The 26,936-nt window shown below is 40.7% G+C and overlaps 1 protein-coding gene across 4 annotated transcripts in view; it reads right to left on the minus strand.

Moving 5' to 3' along the window:
* The window catches only part of pdzd2 (PDZ domain containing 2), a 108,145-nt gene continuing 81,209 nt past the window's right edge, over window positions 1-26,936 (minus strand). For 2 of the 4 annotated variants that reach the window (XM_049578748.1, XM_049578749.1), the window contains exons 18-26: window positions 21,640-21,805; window positions 16,601-17,556; window positions 16,272-16,416; window positions 9,812-12,374; window positions 8,394-8,511; window positions 8,146-8,247; window positions 5,348-5,618; window positions 4,788-4,922; window positions 1-494 (exon numbers count right to left, since the gene is read on the minus strand). In XM_049578748.1, the coding sequence (XP_049434705.1) occupies window positions 334-494; window positions 4,788-4,922; window positions 5,348-5,618; window positions 8,146-8,247; window positions 8,394-8,511; window positions 9,812-12,374; window positions 16,272-16,416; window positions 16,601-17,556; window positions 21,640-21,805 (4,617 nt within the window). In that variant the 3' untranslated portion in view covers window positions 1-333. The remainder of the gene's footprint in view (window positions 495-4,787; window positions 4,923-5,347; window positions 5,619-8,145; window positions 8,248-8,393; window positions 8,512-9,811; window positions 12,375-16,271; window positions 16,417-16,600; window positions 17,557-21,639; window positions 21,806-26,936) is intronic. The other 2 variants (XM_049578750.1, XM_049578751.1) reach the window with 2 other exon arrangements.

Here is a 26,936-nt window from a genome sequence, read left to right on the forward strand (position 1 = left end):
AAAACAAAAAACAAAAACAAAACGTTTTTCAGTTCCCAAAGTTTATATAGTCCAAAGTATATCTATTGTAAACAAACTGCACGTCCCATCTGAAATAAATCATGATTCAGCAATTTATACATCAATAGTTAGTGGTCCATCCAATGTGACCTAATTCTAAGTACAAACACATGTAGCAAGACAAAACACAAAATCTCAAATGAAGTCCATCTGAAAATCTGTAAAAAGTGTGAAATTTCTTTTCCTTGTTTCTACTGCTCGTCCGTACCCTGTATTAGAGGGCTGCTTCACATCGGCCGTTGTCAGGACGTTTCTGCCTCTGTGCTCATACAGTCAGGACTGCGGCCTGCGGATGAGGAGGTGGTTAGGTCCTTCGTCAGTGGCTTTGATAATTTTCCAGGCATCATGGTGCATGAGGCCCTCCAGAGAACAGCCGTTGACAGACAGAACTTCATCGCCAACTTCGATCAACCCGGACAGCTCTGCAGCACCTCCTGTTGTGCGAGTACAGCAATTCAATTAAAACACCTTTTTGTCATATTTTCTGTAACTGTCACTACATCCACACAGTAGTACAAGAGACAGTCTGAAATATGTCCATCTTCCTGCTCGTAGTGCTTCTAATGGCATCTGCCCAAATTTATCGCAGCTGTTGGAAAACAACTAATTAGGGCAGAGGAGTCTCTAACACAGCTGTCAATCATGTTAATCACTGCTCGGGAAGTGCTGTCAAACTGTCAAACTAGGCAGTGCTGATCAAATATGAATCAAGATAGAGTTACTGTATTGCCTACTTTTCTCCTCAGATCTTTTCAGGAACATATTTTAGCATACTGTTTAGCTGTAAAATGAGAGTTTGCTTCAGCCAGTGGGTGGTGCTTGATTTCAGCTCAGCTGTTTTCAACGTGGCGGCTGCTATGCTAAAATATGTTTCTGAAAACATCTGAGGCAAGAAATAGCATGTTTGATCAGGACTGCCTGGCTTGATAGTTTGACTGCAGTTCTTAAGCAGTGGTTGACATGATTGACAGCTATGTTAGAACCTACTCGGCTCTGATTGGTTGTTTTCGTTCATGTGCAGTCATGCCATTAGACCATTCAGAGGACGGAGAGGAACACGTTTTTTTCTTTTTCCACAAATTACCTGCTTTGTGTAACACTGTGTGAACATGGTGACCAACTGAGCAAATATGACAAAACTACCAACTACAGCTCAGAGCACAATATTGATATTTGATATTGGTCTCACTGCTTTGAGCTACAGAAAAATATCAGCCTGAAAGTGCCTTCAGATGAAACATGTTGCTGTATCATAGCAAGTTATAGAGGCTCTTGTTATCAATTATTTCCACAGCAGCATCCACAGTTCTCAACCCAGACAGCAAACAAAAAAGAGGCTAGTGGTGGTGGTGATGAACAATGTATGATAATTTAATTTTGGTTTGGTTTGGCAGCAAATCTTTTTACCAATACTACTTTTGCCATGACACTATTATAGCATGCTTGCAGATTATGGACATGGCAGATTTGCACAAGTTTACAAAGACAAAGTTTACACCATAAAAGGAGGGTTGCAGGTACACTCCAGTTCACCATGAATTGGCCTACACACCACTACCATGTCACTAAAATACAACCCTGATTCCAAAATAGTTGGGGCACTTTGTAAAACCTAAAAACCGAATGCAATGATTTGCAAATCCTTTTTAACCCATATTCAACTGAATACAATCCAAAGACAAGATATTTAATGTTAGGCTGATAAACTTTATTGATTTTTGTAAATATACACTCATTCTGAATTTGATGTCTGCAACACGTTCCAAAATGTTGGACTTGGGTTGGGAACCGGAGGGTCGCCGGCTCAAGTCCCCGTCCGGACTAAATGCGGAGCGTGGACTGGTGGCTGGAGAGGTGCCAGTTCACCTCCTGGGCACTGCCGAAGTGCCCTTGAGCAAGGCACTGAACCCCCCAACTGCTCGGGGCGCCTGACCAAGGGCAGCCCCCTCACTCTGACATCTCTCCACTTTGTGCATGTATAGGTCCTGTTTGTGCATGTGTGTGTATTTTGGACCTGTGTGTTAATGACAAAAAGAGTGAAAACATTGAATTTCCCCTCAGGGGGATTAATAAAGTATATAAATCAAAAATTAAATTAAATTAAAAAAAAAAAAAATTAAATAAAACAACACTCACTGCTCCAAAACCTGTATGTATCTTTTCGCCTTCATGGTACCTTGACAAATGTGTAAGTTACCCATGATGCAATGGGCATCAACTAGGGTTGGGAATCTCTCTGTGATAGACGATTCGATAGGTATCTAGATACACGGGTTACGATATGATTCAAAAATGATATATTTTTAATACAGAACGACTCAATGCGATGCGATACAGTGTATGAATGATACGATTCGATACGATTCTGTGGTTAACATTTGTTGATGTAGACATTAATCATACATTATAAAATAAAGAAGCCAATTCTATAAACGTGACATTCTTACGGTATTTTCAGATTTGTAAATTGACCACATCCCCAAGCATTGTTGCTGTATGGCACTGGCAAAAATAAAATAAAAAGTCAAACAACAACAAAATCACACGTCAAATGTATGTATTTTTAGACATGGACCAAAAAAAGTCTTGCTGAATGAACATCATTTTGTTGGATGGGATCAATATAAAAATGAGAAGAAGTTTTAAACTTTAAGTGAAGTGAACTTTAAGTAAAATTTAAGTGTTTTAAACCTACTTGTTGTGTTGTTTTTATGGTATTGTCTGTGTTTTTGTATGTATCTTATATGGACTTGAGTCTGGAATAAAGTTTATTATAACGCTGTACAATATAAACATAAAGCAGAATAAAATAATAACATGCAATGTAGGCAGAATCTGACATCTCCTGTTATTAGTTGATATCATGGACTGTGATGACTAGCAGCTTATCACTGACAGCATGTCAGACTATTTCTCTGTGTTTGCTACACTCTGTCATTTATAAAAAGATAAATCACTTTTCTATAATACATCAATGGATCGATATTTCAATGGAATAAATTACTTATTGACTTATTCATACTTCAAAAAAAGCATGAATAAGTGATTAACATAAGGGGGGATCAAAATAAAATAAATAAATAAAATCAAAATCAACCAGCCACCTTCCTCCCCTGACAAGTAAAGAACAGTCCCTAAAGTGCGGTGAGGTTTGTGGAAATGTGAACTGCTCGTTTCTCCTCTGACCCGTCACATACCTGTGTGCTGATGCTGCCACAGCTCGGCTGTTCAGCTATTTCTGGGCAGTCAGGACACCGACGAAGACTTCTTGGACCTGGAGCCGGGCTTGTCGGTCACCGGTAAGCCGTTATCTTGAGCCACAGAGCACTATGGCCGCCATATTTGACAGGAATACGTATTTCTGTCTGTGTCCGTGACCCCCCCGTTCAACCCACAACCGGCAGGATTCGCCTTTAGTTTCTGCTGCGGCTTGGCTGCTCCCTGGTTTATCCAACCAGCATTAGCTTCTGTTCCTCATCTCCACCGGTCAAGCTGGCGCTGATGTTTACATCCATTATCGTTGTCAGTAATGCCTGCTACGAGCATGCCACCGGCTCTCGCGTTGTTTTCGAGATGCAAAGTCAGTCAACCGATTGCTAGTCTCGCAATACCCGAATCCATGACTCTACAATTGATTCATCTATGGATTCATTGCTGATTCGTATCGATTGAGGAGGCTGCTACTGACGTAGCCATATCTCTCGCTTGTCAAACCGGATACCCAGTCGTATCGGTTAATCGTTCAGGAGCCTTGCACCAACACACCTCAATACCATCACAGATGCTTGAACTTTGAGCTGGGAACAATCTGAATGGTCCTTTTCCTCTTTAGACCAGATGACACCACGCCCATGATTTCCTGAAGCAGTCTGAAATGTGGACTCGTCAGACCACTTCACACTTTTCCACTTTGTGTCAGTCCAACTCAGATGAGCTCGGGTCCAGAGAAGTTGGAAGCATCTCTGGATGTTGTTGATATATGGCTTTCACTTTGCATTGTTGAGTCTCAGCTAGCATTTAAAGATGTAGTGATGAATTGTGTTTACTGACAGTGGAACACCATTGTGTTCCTGAGCCCATGTAGTAATATCCTTTATACAGTCATGTCAGTTTTTAATACGGTGCTGCCTGAAGAGTCAAAGCTTACGGCCATTTAGTGATGGTTTTCAGCTGTGCCCCCTACTTGCAGAGATTTCTCGGGATTCTCTGAATCTTTCGATGATATTATTGATTGTAGATGGTGAAATCCCTAAATTCTTTGCAACTGTGCGTTGAGAAACTTGTGCTTAAAACTGCTAGACTTTTTGCCTTTTTTCACAAAGTGACAATCGGTGCTTGTAAACAACTGAGCATTTTGAGGATGCCCCTCTACTACCAATTCACCTGTTTATCAGTAAATTGTTCCACACATGTGTTTTTTGGAGCATCACACAACTTTCCTAGTATTTTGTTGCCTCGTCCCAAATTTTTGGGAAGATGTTGCAGGCACCAAATTCAGAAGGAGTGTATATTTACAAAAAACAATGAAGTTTATGAGTTTGAACATTAAATATCTTATCTTGGTACTGTACTTAATCAAGTACGTCGAATATGATATACAAATTATTGCCATTTGTTTTAATTTCCATTTTAAACAGCTCCCCAACTTTTTTGGAATCGGATGGTAGATTTTAGATGAATATTTAGCTTTAACATATACCTCCTGAGAGACTTAGAAAGCAGGTTACCTTTAAAGATGCGTTTGACAACGAGTGGCCTGTCTCCTTGGCTTGAGGACTTCCCCCCTTCCAGACTGAAGCCCAGGCCAGCAGAAGACTTGTGAAGCTCCACCGTTACAGCACCGCCTGGACCCACATCCACTACTGAGAGATATCCAACACCCAGAATTACAAAGGTGACATATTAAAATGGGTAGTTTATAGGATGTTACTACTGCTTACTTCTGGAGCCAAGTGAACTTACTGCCAGTTGATGACAGCTAACACTGCAACAGCATAGGCTGTTTATAGAGGTCATTTTATGTCTGAAACAGTGAACTGGTCTATATACATGACCTGGACTGGTGGACTGACAGAACAAGTAGATCAGAGTGCGAAAAAATATGTTTCATAGGTAAAAAATTCAAATGCAATGTTACTGAACAGGTTAATGTTAACAAAGACAGGTACAGTAAAGGTTACTAGGTTCAAACATAACACTGGAGGAAGATCTGTTGCTGTGGGGGATAAACTACTTTACTATTATGCAGGTTTGCCTGAATTGTTGCAGGTGTAAGCCTCAGCCTTACCTGCTCCAGCTTCCAAAGAGTTCTTCCTGTCAGAGGTCTCCCTCTTTGACTGGCCAGCCGAGTCATGTGTGTCAGAGACGCTCAGTTCACGGTTCTTGTCTCTCCAAATGACAACTAAGGCTTGATTGGACAGCCTTGCTTGATGAAGGCAAGATACAGCCTCTCCATGGGTTTTACCCCCAAGACTTGTGCCATTTATGGATAAAATGCTGTCACCTCTCTGAATTGTGCCTTCAAGGTTCGCGGTTCCTTTGGTGAAGACTCGATGAACCTGGATACAAAGATACAGTATTACCATCTGCTGTTCAGAGAGATTGACAAGATCTATTAAAACACATCCAGCATTGCTTCACCTACATTCAGTTTCAACACAATTCAATACACAATTTGCCTCAGAGGGCTTTACAGCATACAACATCCCTCTGTCCTTGGACCCTCAAAGTGGATAAGGAAAAACTCCCCCAAAAACCCTTTAACGGGGAAAAAAATGGTAGAAACCTCAGGAAGAGCAACTGAGGAGGGATCCCTCTTCCAGGACAGACAGACATGCAATAGACGTCGTACAGAACAGATCAACATAAAAAATTTACAGTAATCCGTATGACAAAGTGATACATAAAGAGAGGGAGAGACAGAGAGAGAATATGAGACAGAGGGAGACCGAAAGAGATAGAGTCAGAGAGAGAAGCAGGGCAGACAGTAATGACAATAGCTACAATAACATTTATTTTAGTAATAATAATGATAATATTAATAATAACAACAACAGTAATTGAGGTAGCATATGTTGTAATTATATATCAACATATAATAGTATATGTATGTGACAATAATAATCATATGTGTATAATAACATTATAAGTATGACTAATAATAACAGCAGTAGTAGTCAGCATCAGGCAGGACAACGGCAGCAGCACAACCAGGTGACATGATCCAGACATAGCTGCAATTCGAGGGAACCTACAAGACAGTGGAGCCCAAAGGCTCTGGGTATCATGGGAGGTCCTTGGTAGACTAGGCCTATGTCAGCCTAATTAGGGGCTGGTCCAAGGCAAACTTGAGCCAGCCCTAACAATAACCTTTATCAAAGAGGAAAGTCTAGTCTTAAATGTGAAGATGATCTGCCTCCCATACATCCCACATACAGTACATTATTTTAACACCTTAACATTAATATCATTTTTCACTTCTAAATCCATTTTACAATTCTAAATGCATTTTTATCAAGCAGGTGATTCTCCTGAGACACTATAACATCAAACCCCTTGCAGACATGCAACCCTTAATGTTAATCTGATTAAGTTAACATGATGGTACATTGCATTCATGAGGATGAGATAGATGCAAGGTCACAGCGACCTTGACCTTTAATGTATGACCACCAAAAACTAATCAGTTCATTGCTGAGTCTAAGTAGACATCTGCTCCAAATTTGAAGAAATTCTCTTGAGGCGTCCTTGAGATATCGTGTTCACAAGGATGGGATGGAAGGATGGACAACCCGAAAACACAATGCATCCGGCCATTGCTATCGCCTGTGCGGAAGCATAACAAAACTATTTACATACAGCACGTGAATAAACAGAGGGCTGCAACCTTGCATCCTGTCACTAATGCTTGTGCATGTTTCAAACAGGCAGCAGAATTCTCTCTCTAATACTAATGTGAAAATGTGTGAAAAGAGGGGGCGAACTTCCTGCACTCACATTGGTCATTAATGAAAGCTTCAACTGCAATATACCATCAACCTGCAAGGGACTGCAGATAAAAATTAGCCTGTATGGCTAAATCGGGCACATTTATGTGACTTAAGTGGTCATGTTAATTAATGTGCACTGTCCCTTCTTAAATAAAATAAAGATAAATTTTAAGTGTCCTGTCACATCTAAATAAAGCTGTCACAAACTTTGAGGGGGAAGACGACCACCTGGATTAAGAATTCAAGTATGTTATTTCCATGGACTAGGAGGGTTCAGTCATGAGCTACTCTCCAGATATCAGATATCTAAGTCTTGGACTTGTCTCAGACTTGTCATCAAGTATAAAATCTGGAGCTGCACCACAGACAGTGAAATTTAAAAAACAAAACAAAACAAAGGACAAATACAGCTTATACATAAGTTAAGAATTTAAGCTCCTACAGTATGTGTAGGATTTAAAAGTTCCTGACTTTGTTACCCCCCATCAAAAAAGACCAGAGCAACTTGCAATGATCAACTCTCGACCCAGTCTCCAAATCTTGGCATTGCAATTTTGTGAAAACCATGGATATGTTACATTTGCATGTTATTATGTAGCAGATACATTGAAACTTATAGGTTTCAGCGGCACTGTGGTTAACATGTGGTTAGGTTTAGGCACAAAAAACACTTAATTATAGTTAGGAAAAGATCATGTTTTGGCTTAAAATACCTGGTTTTGGGGACACGAACCCAGCTGAAAAAAACAAGATGGGCCCCTGACAAACACCCACATTTGGTGGCTAAAACGTTGCAAGAAATCCTGAAATGACTTGCTAAAAAACAACCACTTTTGTTGTTTGTTGGTTTGGAACAGTAGTCTGCAGTGGTCTGCAGCTTGGCAGGTGTCTTGCCTAGGTGACACACCTTCCACCATTTCCTTGACTTCCAAATGACAAAGTCAGCTCATTTGCATATTTCATCGTTGGAAATGTGCAAATGTAACATATTCGTGGTTTGCACTAATATACAATACAAATATCTTTTGGCAACTGGGTTGCAACTATGTCCAGTGTTTCAACAGCAAGATTCAGAGTCTCTACAGACTGTACTTACTGTTACTGCCTTCTGCTCAAGGTCGACTCCACCAGCAATACTAAAACCAAGTCCTGAGCCCTCTTCTTTACTTAGGACAACAAGGTGAGTATTATCGTTAACCTGCAGAGAGTTCAGTCAGAGTCAGTTTGACAAAAAAAATCATACAGAAAGTAGGACTGAAACAATATGGTTTTCTGAATGTAATAGATATTTAACTTTATGTGAAATAGGTTTTGTTAATGTATCTATCAGCACTATATAGTTACCTCTGAGAGGGCCCTGGCCTCCTGAAGCAGGGCCGACACGTATGATTTCACTGTCTGGGAGGACAGCAGTGTTTGCAATTTACACTGACTCACAGGAGAAGCAGCCAGCCCCTTTAAACTGCAGAAAAAGGAGACAATGTTTTATTTCCTTGACTCTGAATATTCGAAAAGGTTTCTGTACTCATCTTCCACAGCACCAATACACTGGTACCAGCTGTGCTTTCATACTGTCTCTTACTGTTAATGTTTACTGCAGTCATTCTGCTGTTCTCTGCTACTAATCAAGAAAAGTTGCCATTAGTGTGTCGTAGCCTTGTTGTCAACAAATTCAAATATTGCTATTGGTGCATGGACCCACAAAATCTCAGGTTTTTCCCACTGAGCTCTGCCCACTAAAAACTAGTAAGAACAATGCAGAGAAAACACAAATTTAGAACTCATTGTGATTCAGAAAATGAATAAATGTAGATGACTTTTATACACTACCAATCCTAGTAATAGAAATTTCTCAAATTGCCATGCCTTTATTCTCTCTATAACTTTTCACATAGAATTACAATACAATACCAACAACATTAATATGACTATTTCTTGTAAAACCGCAATATTATGAACATATTATGAATTCATTCTCAGATTTTTTTGGCCTCCAAGAGTTCCCTTACTCTCTCATAAGCCCTTTTTAATACTGAGATTGCACTATAGGACCGCTATGAAGTCCCTTCTTCAAAGGCGGTGTGCCTTTGCTTTTTTTGCACAGAATCAAACAATAGCAGCATCATGCAACCCCAGTGTATGATTTTTAATAGCATGGCGGCGTACCAGAAACAAATGAGGCATGACGGGTGTGACATGTAACATATGCTTCGGCAACACTTTATAAACAATAACGGCATACCGTAGCAATATCAATCATTAACCGTCCCTGTTAGATAGCGGCTGATTTCATCCTCTGCACCAAGGGTAAGGAGCTCCTGGACCCAATTGTTTTCCCATTCCCAACATTTTAGGCTGATGTTCTTCTTCAAGTTAGCTGCTAAGTGCTGCTTGATGCTTTTTAAATCCCCCACAATGGGTCGCACAAATGAAACATCATCAAAATGTCATTCATCCTGTCTATGGTCCTGTCCTGTTGTCTGTGCATCAATTTGGAATTGTTACTATCTTTGCTGCCGGCTTAAAGGTGAGACAACTCCCCACTACGCGATCACACTTTTATAGAAGAGGGCCAGGCAAAAGAACAATGCAACATTCCTGCCTTGAACAGGTAGTGTAAAAGGGGCTATAGCTTCACTGCAGTCTGCTATAGTGTCTTGATGAAACCACTGGAGGCACTAAAGTCCAACATTTTCAAATCCTACACACAGTAGCTTAATTGTGCTTGAAATATACAGGATTTTGAATGAACAAGTTCCCACCTGATTGACCAGCCAGGCTGTTGCCCATGGCTCTCTGGGTTTCTTTGAGGAGTCTCTTCAGAGGATCCAAGATCACCTCGGCTCACCCTGTTCACATCCACTTCTGTCAGGGTTGCAGCAGGTGGAGAGCTTTTAGTCACTGTGGCTTTTGTAGGCGTAGTCATAGTTGAATCTACATCTGTACCATGGCTGACTGTAAAGTCCTCTGTGCATAGTTTTTCCAATTCAGGCATGCTGAGAGCCCTGAGCTGCCGCAACCTGCTGCGGGGAAGTCTGTCGTGTTTCCTCCGCAGTACCTGGGGGGTCTGCGGTCTAGTCCCATCTGAAGCTTTATGAACTGGAGCCTCAGGATTGTTTTCAGTCAGGGGAGCCGCGTTACAGCTGGATTTTGGGAGCTCGAGGTTTATGGAGTTAATGCTTGATGGTGATTTACCAAGAAGAGGTGAGCAGGGTGTGGGTGAGATTAGATTCTCCACATAAGAACTAAAACTCCGCTGACGTGCCCGGCAGTCAATAGAATTAACCAAGCCCATATAACCAGCAATCCTTTGGTTAAGCGAGGCTCTATATGCCAGAGCATAAGACTGAATGTCACTGCTTTTAGCCACCGGCTTGTCAAAGTTAGCCAGGTTTTCAAAGGACTTTATCTTGTGTCTGACAGAGAAGGGGTTGTAGTCTGCAGACAAGGCAGTGTCTGTGGAGAAGCTTCGTCTTTCCATCGTCTTTATGTACAGTCTGGATGTGCTGGACTTCAGGGTCTCACTTGTCTCCACAATAAGTTTTGAGCTATTACTTGTGCTTGAATTAGTTTCTTTAGCAGGACACAGTGAATGAAATACTGTGTTGGCATGAGAAAGCATGGGAGCTAATCTTGCATCTGCGTCTCTTTGAGTGGGTTTAGAGTCTTTTGAATTCACTGTCTTGCTGCGAGCCGTAACTGGTGATGATGAACCAGAAAAGGAAGACAGTCGAACTTCAATAAATGTTCTCTGAGTGGCCAGGGTGTGTGATTGGCCCTGTGATTTGGCTGGTGCTCTGGAGCCTAAATGGATGTCCTTCTCCTTTGCCAGTTGCGCAGTTGGTAATGTGCCACTTGAAGGCCCATGCTCAGCTGGAACTTGCCTGCTGTCACTTACTTTAGGCAATGAAAGACAGTTATTCATATCAGGCTGGTTAGTCGTCTTCAGAAGGCTGGCTGTGGTTACTGTTTGTAATTTCGTTGACTGGTTCAAGGAACCACTGGTGTTCAAAAGAATTGAACTTTCACTGCTGGTAGGTTTTTGGAGAGGCTCCATCTGGGGTTTGTTCTTATTCTTAATACTAAGGCCCTTCAATTTGGGGGCACTAGTATTTGGTCTGATTTGAGTTTCAACCTGGAGTTTAGAGTTCCTGCTACACACAGGATGGTCTGAATGATCAAGCTTTACCCCAAAGGTCTTCTTAAGCATGCTAGGGTTTAAATTAGTTCTACTCTCCACTACTTTTTCTTTGTTCATCATTGATGCTGACTTGCTGATGCTTGAACCTGAGGTCTCTGATTCCATTGAGGATAAATGGGGTATTTGTGTATCCAAATACTTCAATAAATTTGAGGTCACATTTGCAGTCGTACCCTGAGTGATAGTGTGCGTATCTGGTGGGGAGGGGCTGCTGGAAGTGCTTCGGCTTCCAGGACCGGATGCCACCATTGCTTTAACTTTGTCACAGGGTTCAATGGCACTGTTAAGGTGGCACTCTATAAAAGACACAGGTATTGTACTGTTGGCAGATTGGCATAGTTGCTCTGTAGACAGCTGAGAGTCTTGGGTTGTTGTAACAGACTTTTCTTTGTTAATCAGTGAGATTTCAGCAGAGACCTGCAACCCATCCATGGTCTGATCCAGGTTTGTTTTTTGGCTGCTGGCATGCTGAAAAAATGGAGACCTCTTTGGTGACTCGCATCCCCCAGCATCAGGTTGTTGGGCATCACAGGAACAACACTCTACTTCTTCCTCATCTGAGGAGGGCTCATGAAGACTACTACTACTGCCGTCTGTCTTATTGACCATTACACTGCTGTCAGTGGTGGAGTCACTGTTTGAATCACTGTCATCTCCTATGGGGTACATACATTTAGAACCAGCATCAGGCCTTTCGAAAGGTGAGCCATTGAAAACAGCAGAGCAGGTTTCATTTTGTTTGTTCACTTGTGTCATCTCCACAGGGAGCATGGCACTTTTTTCACTTCCTGTATCCAAGATGGCAGCCTGAGTGCCAGCTTTCTCAGACGGGATTACAGTATTTTGGCTTGAACAGCAAGAAACAGGCTCATTAGGTAATGTTTTGTAGGGGAATTGGGTCTGTGCATTTGTATCACTACAGAGGCTCACTTCTGATAAAATGTCATCTATATTGGTGACGGGTATTTGAAAGTCATCGTCTGCTTGGGTTGTGTGGTTCCCTGATTTTGCATGTATTACTCGTCCTTCATCAGATGTCCCCTGAACTGATCTGGCTGGGTTCAGTCTAGCAGCTCCATCACTGCTGCCTGATGACATTATCAAACTGGACAGTCGATCTACAGCTAGGAGAAAAGAAGGAAGCCGTTTAGTTAGGACTGCATGACAGGGAAGTGTTGAGTTAATCATTTTACATAACATATACATGTTTTTCCAAAGTGGTAAACAGACCGCACTTACAGAGAACCTTTCTACCTTATAACATACAAAGCACCTTACAATCGGCTTCTCACTCACCCATTCGCACACCCACTTTCACACATAGAAAAAACTTCTAAAAACTAAAAATTCTAATTTATTTTACAACATTGTGAGGTTACATAGATGTCATGCTATAGAACACAATAATCCAAAAAGAATGTCCAGGGTGATGGTTTTCAGTAATGCTATGTCTGATCTTCAAGGAGAAGAACCTTACAGACCATAGCACTGAGTCATTCTCCACTGAACAATTCTTCCACTTACATCCTGCAACCTACAGAACATTTAGAATCCCCAAATCTGGTTGTTCTTTATACTGTAGTAATATAGTTGTTGCTCACCTCCAGGCTGTCACAAAATTAAATGGATTTGAATCTGAATTTAAAAATCTGTTCACCAAAAGTCCCTGAAAATTTCTTAAAAGTCTAGTGTGCTGGATTTAGTGCCATCGAATGGTGAGGTTGCAGATTGCAACCAACTGAAACTTCTCCTGTGTGTAGGAGAACTATGGTTGTTGACACAAAAATGCGAATGGTCCTATCTAGCCAGTGTTGGGTTTGTCTGTTCTGGGCTACTGTAGAAACATCATGGTGGACTCTGTGGAAGAGAACTGGCTCCATATGTAGACATAAAAATAAAAAGTAACAAAGACACATTGGATCTCATTCATGAAAGGTGAGCAGAACAAATTTGTGTGTAAACTGCTGGCAGAAGGAAATTTATATGTATTTAGGCATTAATCAATATGTTAGTAGCTCTGATCGTTTCGTAGGCACTAACAAAATCTTCTCCTGCTTCTGTGTAAATAAAGAATGCATATAAATATTGCTTGTCATTATTAGAAATTACAATTTCACTTCATATTGTGCTCTGTTATGTTCATAATACACAAATGCCTTTGAAACACATAAATTAAACATGACAAAAGATTATTAATATAACATATTTAGCTTAATTAGTTGGCATTTAGCAGATTTAAACTTCAGATTAGGTTTCTCAAAAATGTCGATGGGTTATTTAAATCCACTTAATACACTTCTACATTTCTGACATCCTGTTCCCACTCCCAGAACTGTTTGAGTGGCGAGAATGTGAGACTCATGTTACTGACCAAACACTAAGCTATCAGTGATGGCTGTCAGTATGTATAGAGATTTAACATTTAATATAACACATGTATCACTGTACCTTCTATATATATATAAAATATTTTTTCTCATCTCCACTTCAACCAGGATAACTTCAGTCTCTGTTTGCACCATGTTTGCTGGTCTGCTGGTTTGCAGCTATATATAGTACCTATCACCTCCATATATGGTAGTCACTAGGTATTCGTGGGCGGGAATGTATGCTAATTGCTGACTAGAGGGAGTGTGCATTTTAAGTGGTGAACATACACACGTGCCTATGATCAAATCTGGGTTTTCTGCGGTGTTCATGAATCTGGTGTAGGTTTTAAGCACCAAGGCTAAATCGACTCTCAGATCTACTAACATTTCATGAATGAGACAGAATGATTCTTATTTTCATGTAGTTATACACTAATGAAAACATTCATGTGACTACTGTAATGTATTTCTGTCAATATATCTCCCAAAATCCTACACACTGGACCTTTAAGATCTGTGATTTAAATAGAGGCAAGCTCAAAACCTCTTTAATGGAACTAACTGACAAAGAGGGCTGATTGCAAATTTTTAGACCAGAGCAGTAACAATCTGCCCAATGAAACTCACAGGCAGAAAAACCTCAAATAGAATGAAAACTAACTAACTTTAGTCAAACTGAGACTTCATATAGACTAGATATATTATTATAAACAGTTACTGCTGGGCCATTGAACTATCAGAATGTACACTTTGGGGATTCATAAAATAAGAAGAAGCCATGCATGCAGGCATATCATAGAACATTGTAACTACATACTATATGCTCCATCAGAGGTGTTAGATTATGTCAGCAAAGACTTAAAATCTGTGTGCATATGTCTATGGTTGGGTTGACAGAAATTAATTAATTAGTTCAGAAAAAAAGGTACCAAAGACATTGCTGTGGTTGCTCCAGGATGTCACCTGGGTAGTTCTTATGTTGCTGTCTCTCATTTAACAGATTAATCTGATAACATGTAAAGAAGAGGACTTAAGGACCTGTCTGTTAAAAACTGAAAGGAACAGGTATTCAGTGTGGAAATGTTAAGAGTCAGAGGAGTGACATATCTTTTTTCTTTCATCATATAAAGCTGTAATTCTATCTGTATAGAGCTACTAAATTAAAGGGATAGTTCAGATTTTTTTTAAGTGGGGTTGTATGAGATACTTATCCAAAGTCAATGTATTACCTACAGTAGATGGCGGTTGGCATGCCCCCAGTTTAGAGAAGCAGGCTGGAGTCCGACATGGATACAACCCCTCTTCAAAAAATCTGAGCTATCCCTTTAAATTAAACTCTTAAACAGCAATCCAAAAATGTTGGAATTCATGTGTAGATGTTAAATTTTTTTTACAAAAAGATTCTAATCTAACAGAAAGCACCCTGTTTGGTAAAATCCTTGATAAAACTCTCTGTTGGCAGCCAAGAAACAGTGATCCACAGCAATATCTATGCTACTCTAAATTAAGATTTACACTACTCCACCATCAAATTCTCAATGAGACATACAGGGACATACAGGGACATACAGGGAGTTAAGCTACATGGTAAATATGGTATAGGTAACTAAAGGTAAAAGATACTGTACGAAATAGTCACCATGGATAGAAAGCCAGAATCTTGCAGGTTGCTTTGGGGAGGTAAATGAGGGAGGGTTGATCCTACATCTTAGGTCGGCATAAAAGGGAAAGAAATGGTGCTCTATTTAAAGGCAGACTGTGTAGCATTCTGCCACTAATGGCTTGTAAGCACTAGTCAAAAGACGCATCATACACATAAAATAATATACGCCATCACACCACATGAAGGGGCAAGGCTTTAGAAAATAACAGCAAAAGGAATAACATCTGCACACTGCATCAAACCACAAATTTATTTGAGGTCCAACTGAAATCACATTTAGCCACCCCTTTTTGGGGTCTAAAATGTATCAACATGTTTGTTAAAACCAACATTAATGGTACACTTTTCCCTGGTGCACGCTTGTATAGTCACTGGTTCAACAAACTAAAGTTTGTATATATGTATATATGACAGTGAATAATGGCCAGAAAAGTGTTTTATGCAGAACATTATGATGTAAAGGTGAAGCTGACCTCTGACCTTTTGGATATAAAATGTCATCACTTCATTATTTTAGCCAACATGATTACTCCAGGGTGATACTTTCTGTGTCCCTTTCTGTCTGTTGCACAGACTCAGAGATGAGTGCTTGAAATGATTATTTGTAAAGCTCTAGCAGGCTTATACAGTTTGCCCAAATAATGTTGTTTTTGTGAGTGCTCATTTCCTCAAATGTACAACAGAGTTTGTGAGTGCAGAGTTAGCACAAGCCATAGAGTCACAATTGTCATACTTTTGGCAAATAGACAAGGTTGAAATATATCGGCATTTTGTCCATTTATATGCCAAGGCTAACAAAGGGCATTGCCAGATGACATCACACTGCCTTGTTGCAAACCAGGTTCAACTCTTTGTTTTGATGAGCTTCTCTGCATTTTCTTTACCTCTGTCTCTACATCAGGAACCCTGTGGAGTCCTATGGTAACACAAGAGTAGCACATTGATGCTGGATAACTCTAGAGTGAAGTGATTCTAATTCAAGCTCTTACCTGAAACTGGTCTCTTAATTTCCAAAGACAGCATAATGGGTAGGTTGTGCATGAGCTCACAGATTTCTTGGTAAGTAGTGGAGCACACCAATGTTTCTCCAATTTTTACAATCTCATCTCCAGGACACAGCTTGCCTGTAGATTCCTAGATGTCCAATTAAACAAAAGAGACAAAATTAAGGTTTTTACTGAGTGAAAGTATCGCCAGTGCTTAAGCCGCAAACACCATGACATGTCGAATTAATTTGAAATTGAGAGGTTTGGCACAAGGTCTGAAGTATTCATTCACTGATATTGGACTGATATGAAGATGAAAACATCAGACGTACCCTTTCTGCTGCACCTCCAGGCTTTAGCCCAGCAATGACAACTTTCAGAGGGGATGACATTATCTCCAAGTCAAGCCCGAACGACTCGTCCTCACTTCTCCTTAGGGTCACAGTGTCTATGGTACAAACACCTGTGAGCTCACTGCCATCTCCCTTCTTACAGTGCTGATGGGGTACCAACCCACCAGGAGTCTGAGGGTTTCTTCCACACTGTGTGGCGTTGGGAGGGGGTGGTGATGGGCCTGAGCCTGGAGAGGGCTCATCAATTTTGGTCTTTTGCTGCTGAAGCAGGTTTGGTGCTTCAATGCTCATCATACTTTTGACCCGTGTCACTGCTTTATGCTCAAGCTTGGGGGAGCGCTTTGACTCCAATTGTCCATCATCTTGATTTGTATAGTTCTCATTACTGATGGTCAAATTATGTGATCCACAGCCCGGACTACCTGCCACCCCTGCTTTGTGGTCCACAGAGCAGCGGACAGGTATGAGAGATGACTCAGAACCAGCTGACTCAGAATTGGTAATACCTTCCACACACTGTGACAAACTACCACAGAGTGGTGTTGTCACATCACGGCTTCCACACCTCTGCAAATCCCCACCATTCTCACTGTTTCCATTTATATCTAATGATAATGTAGCAGTTACAACTGCTGAATCAGTTTTGGAAATTTCTGATGTTTGGGCATCACTGAAGTTAAGACAGTCAGATTTTGTTGGCCTCCTGAAGAGCCCAGTGTTTCCTGCTGTGTCGGAGTCCTCATCATCGCTGAGCTCATCATCAAAGCACATCACCCGTCGCTGACGGAGTAGTGGGCTTCGTGCTGAGGTGGGGCTGGAGACAGCAGTGGGCTGGCAAACTGCCTCTACATGGTGATTTAGAGGAAATGGGGTCTTGTCTTGTGATGTGTTGTAGACACGGCCACTCTCCACTTCTGACAGAGAGGAGGTGAATGCTGAGAAACAGATGAAGGTAACAACAATTAACAGGTTAACAAATCAACAGTAATTTTCATTGCCTAATAAATCAGACAAAGTTGACATGATGTTACAAAGCATTTAATGTTGTGTCTCGTCAAGTATGTTAATTTTATTCATGTTCATGTTTAGTGTTTCATATTTTATGTCATGCCTTAGTTTAGTTTCATGTTTAGTCCTTTGTTGTCATGAGCACTTTATGTTAAGTTAAAGTTACTCATGTCCAGTCTCGTCGTGCACTTCCTGTTTTATTTTGTACTCACCTTTTCCCTCTCGTTTCAGACCCTGACTTCCTCCCTTTGTGTGATTTTCCCGCCATTGTGATTGTCTACCCCGCCCCTGATTGGTTTCACCTGTGTTCCCCTACCTCATGTATAAATAGTCCTTGTCTCCCTTTGTCTTGTTGCCAGTTTGTCTTGTTCAGTCTGTGTGATGCCAGGTTTTCATGTTATCAGGTTTGATTCTAAGTTGTGATATTTTTTTATTTTTTTTGAGTGTTTTGTTTTGAACGTTGTATATCCTCCTTGAGAGCGCCTTTTGTTTAAATTGATTTTGCCAAGTAAAATACTTTTGTTAAACCTACTGCGAGTCGTGCATTTGAGTCCACCAGTTTCGTGTCTGAGGTCGTTACATTTAAACCTTTTTACAATATGAGGCCATTTGGGGTTTGGATTAAATCAAGGCTAGGCGATAACGTAGAACACTTACTCCTTCCTTTTAATTTGGCACACACTATGTTTGGATTAATGCCAATTTTGGGCTGTTCCATACAAAAGTTCAAGAAAAACTTTAGACCCAATTTTCCATATATTATACTTTTTGACTATTGGAGACAAGTTTTGAAATTGGTCCAGTATTGAGAGACTACTGCAGCTGCAGCAAAAGGCTCACATTTTTATTAGAAGCATCTGACAACATTACAGAAAAGACCCTACAGAGAACCTTTTTTCCATACCTTCCATAGTCTCTTTTTGAAATCTCATGAGAGGTGACTTGTTGCAGCAAAAACAATGATGGAAATGTTAGTGAGAGTTGGAAAGACTCTGTTGTGTTGTACACGCTGACTGAGTACAGAAAGTTTAGCTTTGTGTTATCTCTAACAGATTTTTAATGTCCATGAGATTTTAGAACCAGACGTCTTCTTGAGCAAGACTTAGTTACTCCAGCGAAAGCATGAGCTTTGCTCACCCATATTTACATCACGTGACACATGCACCACAGGGAGAGACAACGGTAAGCACAGTAGTTAAAAGATAATTTGCACTACGGTCTTTTAGCAAAGGACAGCCCAACATGTCTGAAGACTTTGAAACTGAGGAGAAACAGCATTTCTTTGCTGAGCCATATTTGTTTGAGCCCAAGTATACGCACGGAACTCAGGCTACTGAACGAAGCAGCCGCTGCAGCTCATGAGCCTAACCCTCAGCCAGCCGCAGAATACCGGAGTCGAGCACTGGAAACCTGGTGGTGTAGATGTTTCAAATGCAAAGCAATGCCAAAGGATGAGGAAAGTCTTTGCTCTTCAGACTGGGAACTGGCAATGCCTGCACTTGAGAATCTGGACATCAGTACTGACGAGACTGCTGCTCTTCAGAGACCGTGCATCACCGATCACCCTGAGCGCGTGCACACGTGAGCGGAGCACAGAGAAGCAGTCAGAGCTACAGGCTACAGTGAGGCTAAAAACAGTTCATATGACGTTTTTCGAAACAACTTTTTATGTCGGGGCTGCAGCACACTTGGATCACTATGGATGAGCAGTATGGAGATACTTTGTGGATTCAATTTTGTGTTCTTGGACGTTAGTCTGGGGCGCCGTCTGCCATTAGGTATGCTAGCCACTCCCCCTGCCGATCTCCGCAAGGGATGTGAGGAATTAAAAATTCACCAGGGCCTCCATCAGCATATGGGTGAGTAGATAATGGCTGAATTTTCATTTTTGGGTGCACTATCCCTTTAAGTTGCCCTTCAACACATCTTTGGCCATCAATCTGCAACAGGGTACCTTAATCACACTGTGGGTTATGCCTACAGATGACTGATTTGGAACTTTGGCGACCAATAAGTGTGACTGCTGCTATGAGCCACTTATAGAAACAAACCAATCACACTGTAGCCATGTTTCCATCAGCCTGTTTAGATGCGCATCTAGAAGGATCACTCAGGAAAATTATGATAGAAACGCCAAAATTCGAATTAAAATCCCCTGATTTGCACAAACTAAAATACGCTCGCTTTAGCCGGGTTTTGGTTGATTCGAAAAAATTTTGATTGGCAAAATGGGGGATGGAAATAGTTATGTTCAAATTAAGTTTGACGTACCGCACCTCTCTCCATGGTGATATCCACACTCCAGGTCGGGAAGGTGGTAATGCATTTACAAGCTGCTTGCCAACCGCCAGAAAATGTAGAAGAATGCAAGACTTGTTTTGTTTCCAGTTCTGCGGAAAATTCGTGCGAGTTCGTAGTTTTCACCAAAGTCCGTACATTTAATGGAAACACACAGGATTCGTATTTCTTTTAATGCGCACATCCCAATGATTCAAATCACTTTTGGATGGAAACATAGCTTGTGACTAAAGTAAATAAAGTAAGTTTGGAACAAGAAAGTACTGTCACCCAGTCCCATAAGATCCACGTCCACAGATGCACATCCACTGGTGAATTAATAATTCCTGTATGCCTAATGACAGATTAAGTAGTTCACTGGTTTGGTTTGGTTAAGGGATAACATCCTTTTTGCTTAACCAGAGGTGGCCTTAAAATCCTCATCACAAAACCCACTACAATCCATTTAAATAAACAGTCATTTAGGCATGTATAGAGCCAGATTTCATGTCTTACTGGCTGAAATAAGGGTTAATTTTAACCAAACCAGAGTTGGTGATTTTTGGAACAGTGGAGAGATGAACGGGATTCTCTTTTGAGTTTTCTTTTGCTTTTATTGACTTTGAATGAAGTGTGTTACAATGATAAAAGTATAGTTAACTAAATGGAATCTGTTAGGTTTGGTGATCAAAAAGGATCTTACTCTTTAACAGAGAGGTTGACCTCTGTAAGGCTCCTTTCCATGTTGTCAGACACTTAGAATAATAGTCTGAACCTATTAGTGGCAAAACAAGCACTTTTAGTGGAAGTACATTGGTGGTGCTCAATTGCCCATAAAAGTTACATTGCAACCTGTTTGTAGCAGCTTCACTAAATGCTGGACCAGTTTTAAAATTGTTGTCACTCAGACACAAAACCATAGGAAAATACGGTCCAGGTTAAGAAAATGCAGAAACTACCCTTTAAGTAAAGTTAAACACTTGCTGTCAATTTTTTAGAGGCAGGTAACCTGATACGGTTTGACAAGCCTCAGTATAGACTGTTTACATCTGGTCAACTGTGGGGAACAGTGTGAAAAACAATCATGAAACAATGGCCTTTCAATTTCATGAGCTAAAGATAAAATACCTTGAGGGGAGCATGAAATGAAAACATGTTTGGTTGAATTTAAAGTGATGCTAGAATAGTGAAATAAAAATGCGAAAACAGTCAGTCCTAGTTTAGGTGAATATACTCCTTTCTACTGCACAATATAAAAAATATTGTCATCTGAACACACTCAAGTCTTCCTCAGCATTCTTATTAACAAAAGACATGGGTCTCAGAAACTGATCATCTAACTGAGTGCAAGGCCTGCCCTTGTTGGTACGCAGACAGGCTCTACATAGGGCCATCCGTGTTGGCCACCGTAGATCTCCTACACACTTGGAACACTGGAAAATTTCAGTTGGTTGTAATCTGCAACCTCATTACTAGATGCCACTAAATTATGGACATTAGACCTTTAAACCTGTGTCCACTAAGATTTCATTTAAGACTATCTTTAATCCTGGGGTAACTAAAATCTTCCTTCAGGGTTTCATTTGAGTCCATTCTAAACTGGCTAACCCATACATGACAAAGCCATTTTCAGTTAATCTGGTTTCATGGTCACTTTAGAGCTAAATTTAGTCCCTGCCCAGGGCACCAGGATTAAAACTTTTCTGTGGTATTTAAATGGGTGAAATTTTTACCATGTGGCTGTGTTGAGTTGTTATCCATTGAGGCACTGCAGCTCTGCTGGTGGAGCGCCTCATCGCTGTTGGAGCCAATCAGCATGGATTCAGACAGGAAGGACTGGCTGGAAGAATCCTGAGAGAAGTACTGAGATAACTCTGTCTCTGAGCTCAATGACCCCTGCTACAGACATGTGAAAATACAAGAACATATCAGGGGAAAGAAAAATCAGAAAAACACACCCACAAATTTTCTAAGTAGTTTTCCACAATAAGCTATTCAAATGGAAATGTTCCTATTTGGCCAAACATCCACTGAGAATGAATTACTGAACTTTAAATATGTTGCTGGCCAGAAACAATGGTCACAACCTGCGTCTATCAGGTGAAAGGCTATCTGATGCCTTTTGATTTTATTCTATTTCTCTGATCAACAACTGTTGGTGTTAATACAACTGGAAACAGCATTGTGCCATCTAGAGGCAGGGAGGAAGAAGACTGCTGGCTGTACCCTTAAAGTGATACCTGTGCCAGCAGCGTACTTCATTTGTCACCCATAATGAGAATATAGTGGCTAGGGTTGCCACCCGTCCCATATAATACAATCATCCCATATTGAAAAATAAAATGCACTGTCCTTTACTGATTCAGTATGAGGTACAATTCATCCTGCATTACAGTGCAAACCCTTCGCTACTGCATAAACTATGCTTTCACATGCTTGGAATGATATGAGTAATATTAAACCAAAAGAGTTTCAAGAGACACAGTAGAGAAATATCAAATCAGAATTTGCAGAGGAGAATGTCACAGAATGACCAGTCTGTCACTCAGCGTTGTCGTTGCCATGGTTACAGAGACTCCGACCCTCAGGACCATGGGTAGCATGCTCACTGACCCGCTGACTGACTGCTGCCTGATAAAGCTTCGATAAGGTCCCTTTATGCCCGGGTATTAAACTACGGAACTTACATGTAGGCCTACTTGCAAACAATCATTATGGTGATATTTCAGTCATTATTATAAAACACGAGACAGATAATTGATGATTAATTTATAGCCCTCACATTAAAACAGACTTTACAAATTGCTGCAAAATTCAGGATAAAATTAAAAGATTAAGAACATGGAAATAATGGCTTCAATGTAAGTTAATTTAAAATAATGATAATGATAAATTCATCATAAGCAAAATATTTAATTAGGGCTATGCCTAATTAAGTTTATGAATGTGCCTACAGGTAATATTTTACACAACACTGTGCAGACTGCAAAACAATACCATAATCACTAATATTGGCAAACCTACAAACAAGGCGCAACTCTAGGAGGATATAACTGTAGAATATGAAAAGTTATTTTTTTTCAATCAATCAAGTTTATTGAACAGACTCGGGGTCCATAAAAGCACATACAACATTTAAAAACACACAAAGACATTAAAGAAAAAATTCAATGAACAAGGCACTGGTACCAATATGTCCAAAATTGGGAACCATATCTGACAGTGCTAAACTTGGGGTTAGTCAGCACCTGGATAACACCATTCATTGACCCGTTTAGACGGCATATAAATTTATACATCAAGTTTCAGTTCAGCAGAGCTTCAAAGTTGTGAATTCTGGCTGTGCACAGTTCAGTGGCAATATTCCACCTGGGCTTGTTCAAGAGAAACCTAAAACAGTCATTGTACGCAACCCGTAGTTTGTGATGGCTCTCCTTCCTAAACTTCACCCACAAAGGGGCAGTATACAACGATGTACAAAAACATCTAAAAAGAGTGAACTTGACATAGTCAGAACACCAGTGAAATCCCCTAGCCAGCATATTAGCCTGTGCATATAACAAGTGGTGCTGTCCATACATGTCATCATCTAGCAGTCGATCAGTTATGAAATGTCCCAGATAGTTAGTTTTACTGCAATCAGATAAAATTTGTTCTAGCAGCTAGAAAGATTGAAATCTGAGGTCCATGCCCCCCTTAGCCCTACAGATCAGAACCCCACTCTTTTTTGCGTTGTATTTCACATTAAATTTAATGCTATAATCAGAGCATATATTCAGCAGTTGTTGAAACCCTGCACTACTAGGAGAAAAAATAGCCAGGTCGTCAGCATACATAAGATGGTTGACCACAGTGATTGGTAGCAATCATACATCCAGTGCCGCACCCCACCCCCCACCCCCGCCCTCCATTTTATTCTCATGCTCTGATTGGCATACCAGAATACCATCATCCTAATTATGGTAACAGGCACTCCCCTTTGACTCAATTTAACAAATAATTTATGGTGATTTACCCTACCAAAAGCCTTAGAAGCATCAATAAAACCTACTGAAACAGAAGAATTATCTTCTATATGTTTCAACCATCTCTTTTAGAGCATAAATACATAAATCTGTGCTGTGCTTGGGCTTAAAGCCGAATTGGTTGTCTGTAGTAAGAAGAAAAGAATCTAATCTATCTAACAACATTTTCTCCAGTACTTTGGATAACACACTGGCTAAAGCAATAGGTCAATAGTTATCTAAACTCCCCACTTTGCCAGCTTTGTCCTTAATTGCAGGAACAAGAGTGACAGAGAGCATGGAGGCTGGCACTGTGCCATGGGACACATGTTTAAGGTGCTCAGCAGAGATGTCATCTGAGCCACATGACTTGTTATCAGCTAACTGGGAGATAGCTAGGTAGACCTCATTGGCTGATATTCCATCAGAGTCATTAGAGTCAATATTACCCACTTTAAAGGGGTCACTTTTAATACAGTTAAATAAATCAGAATAATGTTGCCTCCACAACTCAGCAATGTTACCCGCTCCAGAGACTCCATCTATGGTATTAGGTAGAGATGTGTTACTCATATTAAAGCTTTTGCCTCCTTCCAGAAGCCTGTTACATCATTACCCGGGAGCTTTTCAGCCATCAGTCTGCTCTCATTACTTGTTCATGTTTGCTGACATAACACACTACATTTTTATATTTAGAATTAGTTAAGTTTTTATGGTCAAGGACAGGCCCCTCTTTAGGCCTCCCTGTGAGGACCCAGGCCTTATGGGCCTCCTTGGCTACATTGTGATGAGCTGCCACATGTTTATTCCACCCTGGTATAATCTTTTGTCTGTTATTATGGTGGGTGAGGCACGGTTTACCGGCCTCAATAAAAGCACCAACTATACAGTTATTCATAGTACATAGGTCCTCTCGTTGTGCGCTTCGATTACAGTTCACATCAGTACACAAGATGGCGTCCTTGGGTGAGAACACATCACTCAGCAGTATATCTACCGTCCCATAATATAATAAAACATTCTCACTATTGAGCTGACGACATCCAATTCTACATCTCCACAAAATCCATCACCCCGGCCACCCGCTCTACCCTCACCAACTGTTTGACTGAACTCCAATCATGGCTGCAAACCAACTTCCTCAAACTGAACTGTGACAAATCTGAAATAATACTCATCGGCCCAAAATCCCTCTCTACATCAACACAAAACTTCACGCTCAACATTGACAACACCACCCTCTTTCCTTCCCCATTCATCCGCAACCTTGGTATCATCTTCGACAATAACTTCTCATTTGAACATCACATCAGCCGCCTTGCCCAAACTGCCTTCTTTCACCTCAGAAATATTGCCCGTCTCCATCCATTACTCTCCTTCTCTGCCGCTGAAACTCTTATCCATGCTTTCATCACCTCAAGACTGGACTACTGCAACAGCATCCTCTACGGCTCATCATCCAAAGTCCTCAACAAACTTCAGTACATCCAGAACTCTGCTGCCTGCCTCCTCACCCACACCCACTCCCGTGAACATATAACCCCTGTCCTGCAAAACATACACTGGCTCCCTGTCCCGTACAGAATCAATTTCAAGATCCTCCTCCTTACCCACAAAGCCCTCCACAGCCAGGCCCCCTCCTACCTCACGGACATGCTCCACCACCACACTCCCTCCCGCAACCTTCGATCATCAGACAAAAACCTCCTCTCACCTCCACACAGGACCAAGCACCAAACCTGGGGCGACAGAGCCTTCTCCATAGCTGCCCCCTCCCTCTGGAACACCCTCTCTATACACATCCGTGACTGTTCAGACCCATCCACCTTCAAATCACTCCTCAAAACCCACCTTTTCAAATCCGCTTTTAAGCTTTAAACATTAGCTTTTCGTTCTGTTTCTCATGTACCCCTCTTTTTTCTCTTTTTTCCTTTGTTTTGCTCTATGCTTTTGCACCTTGTTGTTGTATTTCATCCTTGTCTTCTTTATCTCTTCACACTTATATGTATGTACCCTCTTTTCTTTGTTTTAAATGTAAAGCGTCTTTGAGAGCTGTAAAAAGCACTATATAAATAAAATGTATTATTATTATTATTATTATTATTATTTACTATCTGACAGGTCAGCATTCATATCACCCACAACAAAGATGCTCGTGGACTGGTTCTCAGAAATGAAAGAGTTAATAAAAGCAAGTCTGTTCAGGTATTCATCTTCATTGAGTCTGGACTCATATGGTGAGTACACATTCAAGACAACAAACTCACTGTTATTCATCTTTATCTGCACACCAATGCACCAGTCTGCTTCGAGTCAGATGACACTGACCACTGGGTCATACCTTTTGTGCCAGAGGATGGCTACACCCCCAGGAATTCTTCCTCTGACGATGTGCTGCAAGAGATCAATAGTAGCCTCCCCAGCGCCATGAAAGTTAACATTAAAAGAGTTAAACCCCCCAAGTCCTGTTTGGATAGAAACGTCTCCTGTTCTTAAAAGGTTTAATTTCAGAATTCCTGCATAAAACCTTCCCCATCTAGCTTCTTCCAAATTTACCAAACAGTTTCTTTTGACAGATCAAACATTTTTCCCATGTCTCTTATCAGATATTTTCATCTTCAATATAACTGATGCAACTGATTACTATAATTGACTCTTTCCCTTTACATATATTTTGAAAGAAGCATAGGACTTTGAACTTTATACATTAAAAAACCCAAACTGGTGCAGAATGCAGGAAAGTCCTCTTGGGGAAGACCAGGTCTAGGATCAGGCTGCCAGCACAGAAAGGCTCAAATACATCAAAGGTATCGAGTACCAATACCCAGTGTAACAGTCACTGGATCTAAACATGTTAAATGAAATCAAATTTTTTCAAATGTTTTATGTGGACAAAAACACATTTGTTAGGCCTATAGGATACACAAGTGTGCATCAGTGAGATATATCTAACAGTAATAAAACTGTTTACATGAATGCTTCTCAATAAATATTCCATTGTTACTCTTTTTTCAAAAATTGAATGT

Source organism: Epinephelus fuscoguttatus, linkage group LG6 (assembly GCF_011397635.1).
Source record: "Epinephelus fuscoguttatus linkage group LG6, E.fuscoguttatus.final_Chr_v1".
NCBI lineage: Eukaryota > Metazoa > Chordata > Actinopteri > Perciformes > Serranidae > Epinephelus > Epinephelus fuscoguttatus.